Raw genomic sequence first — 18,723 nt, forward strand, 5'->3', positions numbered from 1 at the left:
AAAACTATTCTCAAACCCCTGAACGGTAGAGAACCGTCCCCATATTAAGATATCTCCTTCACTTACCGCAGAATGCTATTAATAGCATGTTCCTGTTTTCTCTGAAAATGGCTGCGAGCTACAAGACTTTTGGCAGATAAGATAAGCACGTCTTACTAAAATAAACAAGTATTGGGCCTGCGTACTGTGTACTGCTTTTTAGTGTGCTTCCCAACCAACATCCTACACCATACTTGTGCTGCCAGATTAGAATCAGCATTTCTAAATCCTGAGTCCTGGAGATGTAGGAGTATGCAATGTTACTCATGGATTAGTAGACTAGAAGATCTTGAATGCAAATGCAACCTGCAACTGCCAAAACACATTTTGTCACGTGTCCAATACTACTGGAAAAGTTAAATGGTATTTCGCTTGTGCAATTTACTATAACCAAGTTACTGCCTGGCATTCTACAACAACATAACCCTAACCCTCAAATTTCACTTGTTTTCAGTGACATATTTAATATGTCATGCAGGCAATAATTCATACTCCTCAAACTCCTTTTGTCTTCAATAGAAAATGTAAAACTTTAAAACACTTCAAACTATATTTTTCTTGGCACCTGGGTTATTTGTGGGGGAGGCCCTAATTCTGTTCTTTGATTGGACTAATCCTTCCTGATAGCACTGCCTCTTTATTATGAATGTCTTTCTCAGTTTTACCATTATAAAGACACATAACACGTTATGACTCCATGTGAAATTACAACAGTCTAGCCTAAACACCTCTTGCCAAGGATATTACACTGTAAGCTACAACCTATAATGCCAGTTGGAAGTGTTTTATTTGTTAATGTATGTTTCTGCTATGTAATGACTGTGCTTATTAACTGATAAATACAAATGGCTGACACATCTGCAAAAACAGGACCTATAGTATATAGCGCCTTCTCACCAATGGAAATTTTAAAATTCCCAACTAACAGAATGTGCATTGAATACACGTTAATATAACATTGTCTCAAAATAAAGTCATGGGAACAACTAACTGACACTGACACAAATTTGTTTATGCGTAAAAATGTAAGAACTTCAGAGAAATCAGTTTTCGGTTATTTATAGTACAATTAAAGCAAAAAGCATAACATTGGGCAAAATAATTGTTAAACATAAAATGTAAGTACATTTAGTTGGGAATTATTGGTTATTCCCACTAGTTCCCTATAGAAAGGAAACCAATACACATGCCGGTGGCATGAAAATATAGCATGCCAGTTACTATTGCTTTTTGCTCACTGCAGCTGTGAAGTGCACAATCAAGATAGAGAAGGAAAGTAGCGTAGCCCAATAGTCTATCAGTGAAAACTGTAATCTGTGTCCCATACCAATGTATTTTACTGAGGAGCAGGGCAGGGCTGCCCTTAGACTGGTTTTCATGCTGTGTCAATGATTGCCATACTAAATGTGTCTCACTGCTAGGCCATGCGCAGGCCTCACTGCAGTGAGTTGAGGACTCAGCTTGAGTCCCTTTCAGATGAAGCAAATGTCTGTCTGGCCATCATATGCTGCATAAAGATACCTTTGAATAAAAAAATATGTATATAATGTAATATATTTCTGTAATTCAGGCAACATAGCATATGTTGGCTACTTACATATGCACACTGCTGTGGAATATATTTACATGTTTACTAACCAGGGTTACATTTCTACCTCTGTGTTCCAGCCTATGACTAATTAGCCTACATATTTGCCTAGAATTTTTTTTCCAGGCTAACTTTTTCAAATACTGTATCAGACGTTTGAAGGGGGTATTCCTGGGGAGTATTCTTTTGAAAAGAAAAGACTAATACTTCGAATTATTTAAATAAGTTAAAACGTTGTTAAATAAGTTAAATATGTCAATCTAGTTCAAATCCATTATGCACCACGTCTTTCACATTCATTCCATAGACGAACAAAAGTGTGTCTCGTAGCCTAGACTCCATTTAAAAAGATAACATATTTGGCCATTTGTCCCTGACGCGCACAGTAACACACGCACTTTTATACACACGCACAAACACACAGTCCCGGTGAGAGACCCATTAGTTCCCATGCTCATTATTGCTGGCCCTTTGTCCTGCTAGTGATTCAGACAGCCCATATCCCCGTCTGGACGCTTGCTTAGGCAAGACGGTCTGACGATGTGGGGGAAGGGTGAACTGACGGTGAATTAGTCTGGCAGTTCCAGACTGGTAACCTATTTCCGTCGTTTAGACGACTTGCTAGCAGGAGATATATGCTCTATATTCTTATGTCAATACTGCTGTGTACAGTAGCATACTTCTAATAAATCGTTTAAGTATTTTTTTTAATTATGGGAGTATGCCAACTTAAGACTGCAGGAGTTTGGCGATTGTCTGCGTAATCGTTTCACAGCAGAGCCGCAATTTTATACGGAAAACCTATGAAGGATTTTAACCATGAAACATAGCAGAAAGAAAGCTATAAGTTTGCACCCTACACAAAACAAAATATATTTTACCAACACAGTAATAGTGAAAACTATATTACAATTGGTGTCGCCAATTATTCTAGCACCGATAAGCTCAAAAGCACTGCCGCCTATGTTTTAGTCAAAGCACCATTGCTATGCTTGACCAAAATTACAGGATATGAAATGTAAAAAAATCGCAATACGTCTATAGAAATAAATCTTCACATGAGGTTTAAGCTAGGCTATAAAATACGCTACAATGTCGCAAAGCAATAGGCTACATGGCTCTTAAATGGTGTTGAAATAAATACGCAAATGGGATACATTTGTGACAGTTCTAATATTTTACTGTCCAAACAAGGTTACGATTACTTACATATATCCATCCCCTGTGGCTGGGATCCGGTGCAGTTGCAGGAGCAAATGACATTGGAGTTTGAGTTGATGGAGCTGCCCGGGACCGTTATGTTTTGCATGGGGCTTAGGAGTAAAGGGACGCCGGTGAACAGCCGCCGGCAGCGGCCCTATTACGGGAGGACAACTTGTACAGCAGCCCGCTGTCAGAGCAGGCCTCTATCGTTCCACATTTTCACGGCATTCTAGTTCCTTGCCGATATTGCCGCTACAGTTGTTACCTATGGCAAGAAGATACTCCGCATCTTGACGTCTTAACGATTTTCCAGTGCTCCCCTCGAATTCATTCAAAAGAATGGTTCACTGTTACGTGTAGTCGATATGGGCAGGCTTTACTCCCCCTCCCCTCCTCGATCACTTCTAAACGGGGAGCGGTTGCAGTTAGACATGGGGGTGGGGGAGAGGGAATCTAGTAGACTCGTAGTGAGGGAGAGACTGGTGGTGACAATGGCGGTGAAAGAGGGGCTGGTCTGGCCACTGTGAGCGCAGGCGTTTAGAATTACACACACTCATTAAAGGCAGCCACGACCAATCAAGGCATGCATTTGAAGAAGCTAACCTTGGGCTGACCCCGCTGTTTAGCGGATATCCAGCAGATGTGGTGAACCATCTCACAACTAAACTGTTTACCCTGTACAAATACTCAAAGAACACAAGCAGTTTGAAAGAAACCACAGAAAAGAGAGTCCAAATAATAATGGAAATAAAGACACATTTGCTATACAAAAGTAAATGTTTTTTGTTGTTGTTTTTTAATACACATGGGTCCCAAAAGTCAAATGCTGTTTTAAAATATATTTTAAAGAGCACGTCTTTCCCTGGAAAGCAAAAAACTGTATCTTTTTTCTTAAAAACCTTTAGAGATGTTTACCAAATGCAATGTTCTGTTCAACTTCACTTACACATGCAGATTGTGCATCCCCCCCCAAGCTCCCCCACACCACTCCAGTCAAATGATTTAGCACACACAGGAAAGGAATCCCAGACTGTAGGTCAAGACTACAGGCAGACAACATTCCCCAATGAATACCAAATACACCTTACCTGTATGTCCCATATACAGAGACATGTCAAGAAAACTGCTTTAAAACATCCAAGTTTGTTGCTTTTATATATAATATTTGTAAATGTGTAATATTTAGGTAAATAAACATATTCAAATAATGCCCATCAGTTGTTTTCTAAATGGATAATGATGAACAATGTATTTGACCCTTATATAGGTCACTATTCAAAGGAATTGTACACAGATCTACAACCAGCTTGGCTCCCTATATCATAGACAGTGCCACAAATGTGAGAAACACCAAACTGACCCAAGACCAGTGTCAAACTTTGAACAGTCGCCACCTAGTGCTTAGATGGTGTTACGCAACACTATTATGACGAGCGCTAATGCAGACACAGGCATGGGGAACACAAAGTTTTCACCCCCCATTGTCACCCTTTTAAACAATTATCATGTGTTCAATTACAATATGATATTCAGTTATTTGAGTGAGACAAGATACTCCCTCTAAGTTTCTCAGTCAGAGGGTTGAGTCTGTTATGACCAGACAGCTCATTTTCATAACAAACAGCATGCTTCTTCCTCAAACATGCACAAGCGGACTAACGTTGTGACCATGAGAGATACAATCGACCAGACAGTCATCTTTACACAGCTCTGTTCCCTCCACTGTATATATATATATATGGACTTGTAGTCAAACAGGAGGACAAGAACTGTGATTTAACCAGCTCGACCTGCTGTACCTAGAATCTCTTTGCTTCCCCTCCTAAAGACTAGATGCCAAGCTGATTAGTAAAGAAAAGGATTTATCACTATGGAGGCCGACTTCAGAAACATACGCAACGGCTACACTCATGTAAGCACACATCCAAGACACACACACAATCATGCACACACTAGCACTATGTCTAGACCAGACAGTAAGGGGATGGAGGGAGGGGCGTGGGAGAGACCAGACAGTAAGGGGATGGAGGGAGGGGCGTGGGAGAGACCAGACAGTAAGGCGAAGCAGTCAATAGTTAGTCAGTATCTTGGGTTAATGAACAACCCCACAGCCAAACATTAATGTTGTTCTTTTTTTTCTTTTCTTTTTTTACAGGAAAATGGCTGCATTGCAGAGGGGGACAATGTAGCTACATAGTTGCTACCGGAGATAATAGAAGAAGTGAAGTAGGCTATTCTCTTTAGATTAGAGAAGTGATGCAAAGTACTTCATTGGTCCCTGGGCTAAACTTGGACTGTTACCATACACACACACGCAAATACAACATTTAAAAATAATAAGATCAAACTAAAAGTTACAACATGCATTAGTGCACATAAAAAGTAGTTAATAAGAGTCCTTGCCATGCCAAGCGAGTGCAAAACATGACAAAGTTTCGCAGTTTATGCAACCTGGCAGACAGATGAGCTAGGCCATCTAAAACTGTCTAAAAAAGTGTGTGCATATATCAAGGCAGAGTATGACATCCCAAAGGGAATTGAACCCTTGACCTTGACGTCTCTGTATCAGCCTAACAAAGCATATAGCTGCAGTTCTAATGCAGTAGGGCATGCACTGCATAGTAACTGTAGTCATTCATTGTGTGGAAATGGGGGGGGGGGGGAGAGAGAGGAGTAGAGAGTGAGGAGAGCCGCATGGGCACAACATCAGACAGGTCAGCTGAAGTACACTCAGACACTGCCGTCTCTGCAGTTTCCTGCTCTCAGGATGCAGTAAGCAGAACTGCCCTGAAAAATGCTGTGGTGAATAGGCAGGGGGAAGGGAGACGCACTCACAAACATACCAACTGCCCTATAAAAAGCTGTGATGAACCGTGCGGGGGAGGACACACACACACCACACACACATCCCCACAGTCTTGTTCTGTTTTTTTCAGTTGCTCACAGACTTTGTCGCTAGGTGCACCATTGCTCCTGGCAACCATTAGCCATCTCTAGACCGACAGGTACTAGATGGCCATGCTGCAAATGGCAGAACTTAAGACACTGACAGAGGCATTGGTTCTTAATCAATGGGCTTTGGAGCTGAACGTCTATTTAGTTATAAATAAAACATATCTTTCCCATCTAGTATGGCTGTTTCAAAGGTGAGAATTCAACTATCGACCCTATACACATAATGGCCCAAGTTGAGTGCATGAGCATCTGAGCGTTTGTATGGATAAAAAAACCCAACCTTTTCTACTTCCATCTATCCTCATAAACACTACGCTTCGTGAAAGATGACATTAGATTACATTACAAAAGATCTGCAGACAGACACTCAGCAGACCATTAACGTATTCAACAAGCTTATTTCTTACAGCAGTGGAGTGTGATGATTCCTTTACAGTGTAAAACTGTAAAGAGCAGTTGCACAAGCAACTGTGCAACCGGCGTCTCAGAAAAGTGCCTTCATCAGCCTGTGTTCTCGCTCTCTCATTTGTTGTATCTGTTTCTGAGAGACAGAACAGGGGAGGAGGGGAGGGAGGGATAGATGCTTCTGTCCTGCCGAACTCGCCCCCACAGCCTCATTTGTACCACACACACGGGCCCACACACACACACAGAAAATTACTTTGCAAGGTAGAATGAGATGAGGATGAGCAATTTTAAGTGATGTCTAATATTGACAAACACACCCAAGGCCGCATAGAAGGCATATACACACACGAAAACACAGACACTAAAGTTTTTCTGTCATACTGTACACGCACAGATTAACATCGTTTAAACCCTTTGTCACATGACATGAGCACCTCTCCTTAGGTGGCATTTTATTGCTTGGTGGGTTAGATTCTGCAAAATAATGATCTCGCAATGGACTGTTCTGTCTGGAACAGTCAGCAAGCCATACACGTGGGTGTTTGTCTCTGTGCAACTGTGTGTCTGCATGAGGTTCAGCACAGGGTCGAGAGTCATGTGGGGGCGGCAGGACGAGCATTGAAAACTACACAAAAATACTGATTTTATTGAACGGACATTGGAACAGCCACTAACAGACAACCCCACGTTAAAACCTGACAGCTCAGCCCGAACTGTGTCAAAGACAGAAAGGATTCAGAGGTCACAAGGTCGTTGTCACAGGAGATGGAAAAGTCTCTCCAAATTGAGTCGCTAAAAGCAAGTGTCTGCAACTGTCTCTTGATGAAAAGAAATGTAAAAAGGTGATGTTTCTGCCATTTATAATAAGAAATCCTTGACATTCATAGGCCTTTTACTAATGACATTAAATAGTTGACGCAAGTTTTGGTCTTACAATGTTTTCAGGACTAGGACAAAAAGTGGATTGAGCCATTTGACTAATGCACCTTTAGCTCACAAAACCCATCCCTAACCATCCATTCGGTCTACAATGAACAATGAACATTAGCGGTAAACAGTTAGCCGAGAACCGAAATTGTAATGCATTTCGTGTTTACCCTCTTCCTAACCTTATTGGCATTCCGGTGGTTAGCTAGCAAGCCAATTGTCTTTGACAAGCAACTGTAAAGTCACATTTTCTTTCTTTTTTGTTTCTCCAGTAAATGGGACTGAATGCAGTAGTTTATGCTGTATACTATGAATTTAACACAGCATAGATGGATGTTTATGAGATTTCTTAGGACTACAAACACTAGAGGTCAATAACATGATACTGCAAGGAAATCATTACATCCCAAACTACCCCCTCTGTGTTGTTGTCTGGGTCTCGCTCTCTGACGGAAACTAGAGGCTGAGACAGAGGGCATCTGTCTGGATCTCATTTGTCTGTCTGCATTGGGGGAGGAAGAAGGCACTGCAGCAGCCTCCACACAACTCTGTTTGCCATTTGATTTGAGAGAAAGAGAGAGAGAGTGAGTGAGTGCGCGTGTGTGAGAGCAAGCCCCCCCCTGACTCCGAGGCAGTCCTGGGAGACCCTCAACGCTCTCAGACGCATCTTGTCTAGACGCTATTCATGATCCGTCTGGGTGGCGAGGAGGAAATGAGATTAGATTTCTCTGCAAACCCCACACCCTCCCATATCCCTCGCGAATCAGTAGCAAATCAGGCAAATCACTATTCCAGAAAAAAGGAATCTGACTCACATCATTATCGTGGCAGTTAGACAGCTAAATTTTTGAAATGCCTCTGGTTGGTGAGTTCCAGAAGAGTGGCCCTTGTTGAGAGCAAAGAACAGGAACAGAGGGTGTAGTATCCCCCTCCCCCAACCCCCAAAAAAACCCAATGATTCCAGTCCAACATTAACACAGTTATGGGAAAACAATGAAGGAGTGAGCACGAGAGATGGAAGGAAAGAAAGAGAGAGCGAGAGAGGGAAAGAGAGATATAAAACACAGGGAGATAATGAAAGAGTGGGTGAAACAACGACAAAATGAGAGCTACAGAGAAAGAGGAGAACTGCAGGTGGGGGAGGTCGAGCGCTCTGCTTGCAAATACAAGCAATAAAACAGGGTAATAGAAAACTGTTCACTTTAGGATTCTTCCAACTTGGGCACAACAAAAACTGCAGAGGCTGATGAATCTTGCTTTGCCTAGATGTCTGCCTTTCCGACTGCTACCAAAATTTGGTAGCCCATTAACTGTACAAACCCTTAATGGAAAGTCTACCTTATATTCAATGTACCTCTCAAAATTATCCAACACAATACAAACAAAAAGTCATAATTACTTGTTTAACCAGGCCAAAGGCTGTTTAAGATGGATATAAAATGTATTATTGTGCAAAACAGTTGTGAAACAGCCATGTGATACATCCAAAATAAACAAATTCAAATAATAATTACAATTTTACTGTCTAAGCAAACATCAAATATCATGCATGTTGAACATAGTCAACGGCATTCACTGACAATGTACAGAATTTCTCATGCATATTAATCAGGGGGCTGAAAGGCCCCTGAGGAAAGAGGTTTTTGCCTTGTTTCACTAATCTAGAGAGCACCCGTCTGGTGGGCACATCCACACAGTCCTCAGGGCTCTCACAGAGATGGTACATTTTGACCTGCCATGACCCTGTCTCACCCTCTTCCTCTTGCCTCACTCACCTCAGCAACAGAGATAAACACAGGGGGAAAGCAGGGGGAAAGCGATGGATAAATGCTTGATTACATCACTCTGCTAGCATGTCTCAAACAGAGAGGAAAGGGGGGAACAAAAAGCCAACAGGGAAAAAGTGTGTGTGCTTCAGTTGGTTGAACACTTCTCACAGGTTTAACAGCTCTCCACGTTAACCTCGGCAGCCGTTATGTTCCTATGCGTACGCAAAAATGTCAAATACAGCGGGTGGATGTATGTACTCACTCTGCAAGGGGTCCAGTGGGGGTCCCAGGGTGGTTACAGGGGGGCAGTTCTCCTCGTTATGCAGACAGTCACTGCTGGTACAGTGGAACTGGCACTCTACATAATCAGGCAGGGATGGTAGGGTGAAGAATGAAAGAGAGTGTGAGGGAGGTAGTTGAGATAGGGAGAAAAAAGATAGGAAAATGTGGGGAACAGATACAAAGAAAGGGAAAAGTGATTCAACTTCCTCTGTCATCTCTGCCATTTGTTGTTGCCAACAAAGAAAAGCCACACAAGCAAAACACACACAGTATGGATATACATTTTTCACACAATAACCCCAACATCAGCCATCGTTGTTACAGCTACGCCAGACCGGGGCGTTTAGCTACAAGCTGAGCAACACTCGTCTGTCTCTGACCTCTGCTGGCCAGTGTTTGGTGATGAGATTTCGGTCTTCTCAGTGAGGAACGCCTCCTTACACGTTAGAAGGGAGGGTTTCATGAGCAGAACAGCCTGTTCCATCTCTCCTTCTGTCTTTTTTCTTTCTATCTTCATTGCCACTCTCTTCATCTTGTGTCTCGACACACCCTCAACCCTCTTTCTTTATCTATCTGCTCCTCCACATCTCCCTTTCTCTCAACATCTTTAAACCCTTTCCCTGACTCAGACTGTTGGAATTGCCAGATTTCTTTATACTGTATGCTCACTGACTAGGTATTCGAAATGTTCGGTGTCTACAAATGTGAATCTACATGCCTACTACTCTTAATAACTCCTGTCTTATCTCTCATTCCCTCTCATCCTCCTTACCACACCCCATCCCACTTCTGTCTGTTGCTCCCCCCAATAATTGGTGCTTGTGAGTAGCAGCGAGTGAGGACATCCAAAACCATAATACCATTCCCTTCTCAGACATAAGTAATGGACAGGAAAGGGAATAAAACAAACTGACATACCACAACATCGTCTTCCCTCCACTGTGAGTAACACTGGAAATAACAAACCATGCCTGTTAATTCTCGTCTTGGACCCAATGACCAAGACAAAGAGATAAAATATTGACAAACCCTGTCTTTTATGTTCCACATATAAATCTACAGTATGTGCTAGACATACAAGGGTACCTGATTTCACACATTTTATGCACCCCACAAAAACCTTGATGCTTTCAACCAACTCCTACAGACAAACAAGCACACACAGAGACCGTTCCATCACTAATGAGGTAATACTGTAAGTGCAGGCCATGGACACCTAGGCAGATCGCCTGACTCATTTGAACTGAGGGAGGATGACAAGTGCAGCAGAATGCCTAACCAGACCGGTGCTCATTTTCCTCTCTCTGCTCCTTGTCCCCTCACCCACCTCAGACAGCTCAAGTTAACCGCTAGTTAACCTTGCAGGTATTGATAATTTTCTGCCTCCATCCTACTGCTTTCACTGTTTCTTTTGCACTGTTGTTTCTTTCAGAAAGGAAAGTGGGCAGTGGATCTTTTGGTATTTCCAATGTTTTTTCAGAGAGAGAGAGTGGGTTGTGTATTATTTCCATGTTGATGCGGATCTGCAGAAGATCTGCACAGATATGCAGAAGGATAACAGCACAGAGGAGACAAGATTCGGGATACAATCTTGGTTGATCTAAGGTGGCGGTCAATGAGTGTGCACAGTAACAGCAGACATAACAGCTAGGTGCATATTCTAACCTTCACAAGCCACTTGACTGTTATCAGTACAACCATTCAGTCTTTTAAAAACTCAAACCCTTACCATAACTTACTTATAGAACCTGACTAAATGTTCCAAAGATTAGCAGTTTTCCAAATACAAATGCCAAAATAAACAGACAAAACAAACTTTTTCAAGGAAAGGAAACCGCAATGAAACCTCAAATCAAATTACGAACAAAAATAATAATCAGAATCAGAATCAGAATCAGAAAGGGATTTATTCGCCATGAAAGTTTGCACAGACAAGGAATTTGCTTAATGACAGAAGTCTATAGCCTTGCAATGTGACAATGTGCCTTTCGTCACCTTACAGACCTTTAAAGATGATTATATCATCTGGGGTTTTCTCTAAAAGACGTGACCCCTTTATCACACTAGCTGTATGATTGACAGGGTGGACATCCTGAGTGAGGGCTGTGCTGCAGAGCCACTTCATTGGACCGGTACAGATTTCCCATCATGCACTCTGACCAGCTGCTATCCAAATCACATGCCTGGGAAATGGGAAGAGAATGTTCCACTGTTTCATTTCCCTTCATAATGAATCAGACTCTAGAACATTCTCAGCCATGCTTAGCTTGGCTCAACTTGGCTCGAAAGTCTGACCAGTTGTTTAAACAATCTTTTCTACCTCATAGCTCTCTCAGGAATGGGCTTGGAAGGCTGAGTCCTAATTTCCACTCTCCCAAGTTTCAGTTCAACATCAGATATTAAAATTGCATACTGGGGTGTAGTCTATGCTCAGTCTGTATTTGGCAGAGCTATAGTTCCAAAATCACATTTTATGGAAAGGGGGCTGTTTGCTTTTAAGTCGGGATTCATATGTAAAATTAATATAATGCATTTTGTCTTCTATATCATGGCAGAGATGTTGGAACCAACAAATGGCTCCAGAGTTCCATCTAAACACTACAGTCACATGACAAACGTTAAAGTCAGAATTAAGAACATTTTGTATCTTGCTCATGCAATTTACCCGGAAGTTGTAGGTCCAACTCCACCATAAGTGAAATACTTTAATAATTTAGTAATTTGGATGGTCCTTATAGCCAATCAGGTGCCCAATGGTACAAACAGGGATTGTTCACTGAGGCTAAGATAAGAGTTTGGCGAAGTCAGGATAAAAAAATATATAAATTTATCGAGACATTCTGTTTGTATTCCTACGGCTAGAACCACGTCGAAGGATTACAAAATGTCAGTCAGTGCATTGTCTGGGGTCAACTAGTGTCTAAAGAACACCTAAGCAGTGCAATGCCAGGTTCACTGACCTCAGACAGAGGAGCAAGAGAAAGTTGGCAGACACAGTGTGAGCACCAATGGAGGAGGTGGCTACCTTTACCCTCAAAACAAAAGGTGGGGATTGGAGAGATAGAGGTACGTGAACAAGAATGTTTATTACCTCATGTATGTACTGTATTTACAATACATTTCCTATATTATATATATTATAGAAGTTCTAGTTGAATGATATGCAAAAGTGCCAATAATTGTGTGTATAAAGTCGTCAACTGCTTTGTGTCATTTATCAGTCTGAATAATGAATACACTTCAAATAAAATAAAGTAAAGTAAAAGTATTGGTTAATTAATCCTTGCATGCCCCGTAGGCGGGTCCCATAAGCGCTACGCTCTCGGTTGGAGCAGCCAAGCGTGTCACTCATCCACCTCCTGCAGATTCATCTGAAGGAGGAGAGAGACTGTCAGGGGAGAGACTGTCACCACACCAAGCTGCACCGGCTCCTCCAGAGGAGAGGAGATGGATCCTCCAGTTTGACACAGACAGAGGGGCACTGTATCCATGACCACAGGCAGGCCTCCAGCCCTTGGCATGGCAATGTCCTCTGGGACATCCATTAGTTTTAATATTGTATTTTTATGTTAACAAATGTTACTTGTCTATGTGCTTTTCTGGTAAGGGAATCTATGGGCATTCCTTACTGTGAAATGTTCCCCATTTGCCCATGCTGTGGGTGCAATGCTCTGGTCATTTGGCTCATTTAGCTCTACATCATGTAGCCTACAGCCCTGCAGTGCCGCCTTCCAAGTCCAAGAAGTATCCATTATGCATTACATTATTGTACAGAACACAACATTCCACAAAGGAACCACTGTGTGTGTACTGCTCTCCTCCCCGACCAATCCAAACATCAGAAAAGCATTTTCATGCATCCAAATCAAGATGTTGATAGCATTGATTGAATTAGCATTGATTGGTTACATTTAGTCATTTAGCAGACGCTCTTATCCAGAGCGACTTACAGTAAGTACAGGGATATTCCCCCCGAAGAAAGTAGGGTGAAGTGCCTTGCCCAAGGACACAACATCATTTTGCACGGCTGGGAATCGAACTGGCAACCTTCAGATTACTAGCCCGACTCCCTCACCGCTCAGCCATCTGACTCCCTGACTGATCTGACTGGTTGCATATTGTCTTTGAGAAGTCGGGGCTATGTACAGTGTGGCATGATTAGCCAGATCTTTAATAGATAATCACTGTATCAGCCACACATTGAAAATTTTGCTCTGGAAGACAGGAAGTTAGGAATTCTGTAATCAAAGATATCCTAAATAGATTATTTCATTGTGTTCTACAGAATACAAATAACCTGAATGTGTGTTGGATCTTAGTCTTATTATTCTACAACTTTTACAAGTGTAATATGTCCTAAATATTACTATATATCATTGTCATTGGTTTCACAGCAACATACATTTACATTTTTGTCATTTAGCAGACGCTCTTATCCAGAGCGACTTACAGTAAGTACAGGGACATTCCCCCGAGGCAAGTGGGGTGAAGTGCCTTGCCCAAGGACACAACGTCAGTTTGCATGACCGGGAATCGAACTGGCAACCTTCGGATTACTAATCCGATTCCCTCACCGCTAAGCCACCTGACTCCAAATACAAATGATTGATACAAAATCAATCAAGCACAAATAAAGACTGATGGCTCCTTACCTGTAAAAGTGTTGGTGGCTGGATGGTCAGCTGCCTGCATACTGCTCCTGCAGCAATGCCTGATGGTCGCAGCTTCAACCAATCCAGCAGAGGGAGGACGAGGATGGTCTCCAGGGAGACGGCTGTCTCAATTCCATCTTAACTCCACCCACTTTGTTAAAGATTTGGGTTGTGCAGGTGTAGAGCTTCTCCTGACAGGGACTTGTTGAAAGGAGCAGGACTAATACTTCCAATGTATCTATACTTGGAGCTGCAAATGGAATAGAATAAGAGATGCTAAATGAATTCGATATGATGTATAATCATAATATGACCAAAGGTAACATTTCAGCTAGTCTGAATACCAAAGAGGGGATAACTGGGCCTTTTCTACAAGACAAACTCAAAATACTGTTTTGTTTTTGTTGTTTAATCAAAATGTGAAGACACGTTATAAGATAACGCGTTGAAGTCTAACAATAAATGCAACTGGACATCTTCAGAACATGGTACCGACACATACTTCAAACACAGCCTGGATTTGAGGCTTCCACAAAATACAAGCAAATGAATCTATGGCAGTACTCAAAAATACTGCGATGCCAATAGAATACTGCAAAGGTACTTTTCTTAGATGATTAGATAATCATCCCGGAATCAAAGATTATTATTTTAGTTTTTTTTCTAGCACTTTTTGAAGATTTGAAACAACAGTGGGTTTTTTTTAAGGCATTTTGTTTAGAGTATGGCTTTGACTGTAAAGCTCTATTTGCTTTACAGTTCTAAGAATTGTATCTGTTTAGAATATTCATAATGCTCTTATGACACAGTATTGCCATAACCTTTATATTCATATACATTTATATTACATTTATACAATACATTTCCATTCATATTATACACACACATACATACAGTATAATATTTATGCTACACACAAAGTATAATATTTATGCTATCAATTTGAACATTCCATTTCAATCTATACTTATATTTTAGTGTGACTTTTTTGACAGTATTATACCTTTATTTATATATCTTTTTACGGCACTCAATACAGACTGTACAGTACAGTGTGCCCAGGATGTTCAATGACATCATCCACGGGTCACTTCCTCCTTGAGTCAGCATTCTGTCTGCTCTATCTGTCTGGAGATCAGCCAATATGGTTGCAGAGAGGAAGTGAACATTGCAGATTAGCCAAGATGATTCGCCATCCTAACAGAATGACAAATAGGCATGTGTGTGCACGCCACTGACTGGAGACCATCTTTGAACTGTTACCATCAGCATTATCATTACGACTGATGACTGGCTTCCTGAAAGTCTTTTGTATACTCATCTTAAAGGTCACTCACAAAACCAAAGCTGTCTACAAGTGTAACATTATCATCATAGCTCATCCAAAGGTTCATCTGTGTGTGTGTGTGTGTGTGTGTGAGTGTGTGTCTGTGTGTGTGTCTGTGTGCATCCACATGGATATGCCAATATTTTGTTCCAAAACAAAATAATCCCACTTTAGACAAATTATTTTGGTCTAGCACCATATAGAAATAGTGAGAGGTGTGTCCCCATTGAAAAACCTGGAGGGCACTGTAACACTGATAATTATTAATGATCTTACAACTTCCCCCTAGAGCTACATGCACAAAGTGCATCTGCTAAAGACATCACTGTGTTCAGAATATGAAAACAGCAGCACGTGATCATTAAAATAAGTGCACCATTATCAGATTTAAACAGAACTACTGCAGCAGATACAACCCCCCCCCCCCCCCCCACACACACACACACACACACTGTACAGGTTATCTGCTGTTGCTATGGATTCCCTGCACTGTCGCTAGGCAGAGATCGAGACTATGTATTTGGGTTCAGGTTTATCTAAATACCCAGTTCATTTGCAGGGGGATGTGCTTTTTTCTGTTTCTCTTGATGTGTTCCACCGAACAAGAGACTTCTAAGCAAATACAGAACATGGAACAAGCAAAGATTGGGAATTCCTAGCCTGAATGCTAACCCAAATCTGTCTCCTGCCAAAGTGCTTGCTTACTGCCGGTTGAAACAGTTTATGTAATGATACTTGTTATGCAACCGACTGCACACTCGGTTTCTCTGTCATACACAGGACTCAAACACAGCAAAGCATTTTCTAAAGTATGATGATGTATTGTGTCGTCACTAGAAATCTATTCCAGACGTAAACTTTTGTGAGACAAACCAGGACGTCTGAGCTAACCATGCTGTATCCGATTTCTTGTCTATGATAATGCTGACGAGACTGACTTTAAGAAGTTGGTATGTGCTGATAACATGAAGGAAAAGGAGGGTATACGATATATAACTCCATATCCACCCAACAACACCATTGCATTTAAATGGATTTACACACAAGCATGTTCACACATATACACTTTATGTCCTAAGGCAGCCCTGTCTCACTGCTGGCCAGAGGCCTACTCAACCATTAGACAAGTTACTGGCTGAATACTGACACACAAAGTGTCCAGAAGCCAGTGGAACACACAAACACACATACAAAACACACACATAGCTCAAACACACACATAGCTATGCCCCACCTTCAGGTTTAGGGATTATTTAACAAGCTTTAGGGAGCAGACAAATCCCACCCTGTCCCCCTCCCCATCCAGTCATCCTCCTCAAACTTGCCCCAGCAGGAATCTAATTTCCACACACTCACAAACACACACACACACACACACAGAGCTTTGTTCCAACCCCACACCCAGACAATCAATCCCTCTCGTTTACACACACACAAACACAGGTGTTTAAAGGTGAAGGCTGGGGGGGACAGAGGTACGTCATTAGATCTCATGGGCTCAGCAAAGCATGGCACAAATAATGGTCTTCTCTGTTATTTCATTTACATAAATATGTAAATAAAGGAACCCACAGAGACAGATAACTATCCCTGTGTAAGACATCAATCAACAATAAAGAAACTCAAATGCGCCCTTCCTCCCACAAAATAATGCCATTATGCAAAACATTTTTTACTCCCTTCATTCACCCAATTTTCTCCTTATCTTTTCCCTACCTCTCCTTCTCCTTTACCACACCACTTCCAGTTCTTCTTATGCCCCACCCTGTTAGTTTTCTATTAGGACATTGCTGGCTAGGCACGGGAAGATAAATCATGTACCGCAGAGGAACATTGCAGACATAGAGGAACAACCAAGGCATTCAGACATCCTGTACTCTGACAGACATGCAGAGTGAATGTCAGATAAGCTGACATCATTGATGGGCACACAGACAGATGGGCTGATAAGACAGGCAGACTGGCAGAGCGGAAGACGCAAGTCTAAACAGGGGTTTAATAGAAATATAAAAAATATATAGTTGTTTCTCTTCTGGTGCTCTGATAATAGACTGAAACCCTTTTGCTCATACAGACCTTGGGCACCATTTCACACTGGACAAAAACCAACAGGCAGAATATCAAGCAGAGTGTCTCTTTGGGGAATCACATTTCCAACCTGTTTTACAGTAAAGAATTGTCCTGTAACGTTTTACAGTTTCACTACATTATTTCAACAGTTAATGATTGTAAATGCATTACAATACACTACTGTAGAATGTGAAGTTTACAGTACAATACTGTTAGCTGTGGTTGCCAGTATTTTTATGTATTGTTATAGTGTTACTACCATGCTTTATTTTATATGTATTATGTATACATACAGTGGCGTACAAAATAATTGATCAGGCTGTGAATCTGAAAGAAAATTGAATATTCTACATAAATTAGAGATGAGGCAATACAAATGGATATATTAGGTAAAGGGTTTGGGTACAAACAATATCCCATTTTGGGATTCCCCAGTGAGCACAACTGGATCAAAAATCAAGAAGTGGAAACTGCATTACACCTCTCAGGGACTGTCACAAAAAGGCTGTCCCTTAAAACTCAAACAAGAAGACTTGTGTGAGAAGCCACAGAGAGCTACAGAGTTCAGAGGCTGGGAGCGGCATGATGGTGAACCAGTCAACCATATAAAGAGCTTTGCATAGCACTGGCCTGTAAAGGAGGGTGTAGCAACAAAGTGTCAGTCTGCAAAAAAATTGGGTCGAAATGTACCTTTCAGGACAATTATCCCTGAGACAAAACCAATGTCATGTTACAATCACTGATTTTCAGTGTAAAAAAAAAAAAAAAAAAAAAAAAAAAAAACTTTCTTTCCATTTTAATGCAAAAGTTAATGAATTATTAGTTCTAATCTAAATTTATTTGAAGAATTTAATTTCTCACCATTATAGATAGTGCTTACCATATTCACCCGAAAACAAAGCTCATATTCGTTACAATCTCGTAAAATCTTGTTTGACTCTTTGTAGTTTGTTCACGAACAAGAACATTATTAATTTATTCACTCATCTATGACTACATCAAATAATGAATTGAACTGACTGAACGTTTTGTGAGTATTTGTGTGTGTGTACTGAGTGCATGTGCCAGGCTAAGGCTGTAGAGGACTCATCCCCGGGGGAGGGGTGAGAGCAGAAGGCGCAAGGGTCAAAGCCACTGCACCAGTGTTGGAGTCTGATTGGCTAATGTGGGTGCCAGACTGGAAATAACAAAAACCTAAAAAGAGAACCAGAAAATAAGGGGTTGGCAGGCTGAGCGAGGTGCAGATGAAGAGACAAAATACCATAGAAAAGGAGATGGGAAGGAATTCAAGTTTGACCATTGGCATGGTTGAAAGTATCGATGGCTCATGCAAAAGGTCACAAGGATTCAACCTACTAACCTGGGGGCATCATCAAGCCAATTAACAATGGGGCCTGTTTTGCATTTTATTGGGCTAGAGGCCTTTGTTCTACTGGTGGATATATTCATGCCCAAGCATAAAATGTCATTCTAGACAATTATGTGCTTTAAACTTTGTGTCAA

General features: G+C 41.4%; 1 protein-coding gene across 2 annotated transcripts in view; it reads right to left on the reverse strand.

The window, feature by feature from the left end:
• ldlrad4a (low density lipoprotein receptor class A domain containing 4a) overlaps positions 1-18,723 on the reverse strand; it is a 45,006-nt gene that overhangs the window by 16,061 nt on the left and 10,222 nt on the right. The window contains exons 2-3 of one of the 2 annotated variants that reach the window (XM_067255368.1): positions 13,824-14,073; positions 9,152-9,247 (exon numbers count right to left, since the gene is read on the reverse strand). In XM_067255368.1, the coding sequence (XP_067111469.1) occupies positions 9,152-9,247; positions 13,824-13,863 (136 nt within the window). In that variant the 5' untranslated portion in view covers positions 13,864-14,073. Of the gene's footprint in view, positions 1-2,836; positions 3,173-9,151; positions 9,248-13,823; positions 14,074-18,723 lie in introns of those variants that run through there. The other variant, XM_067255370.1, reaches the window with a different exon arrangement.

Source organism: Osmerus mordax, chromosome 18, assembly GCF_038355195.1.
Source record: "Osmerus mordax isolate fOsmMor3 chromosome 18, fOsmMor3.pri, whole genome shotgun sequence".
NCBI lineage: Eukaryota > Metazoa > Chordata > Actinopteri > Osmeriformes > Osmeridae > Osmerus > Osmerus mordax.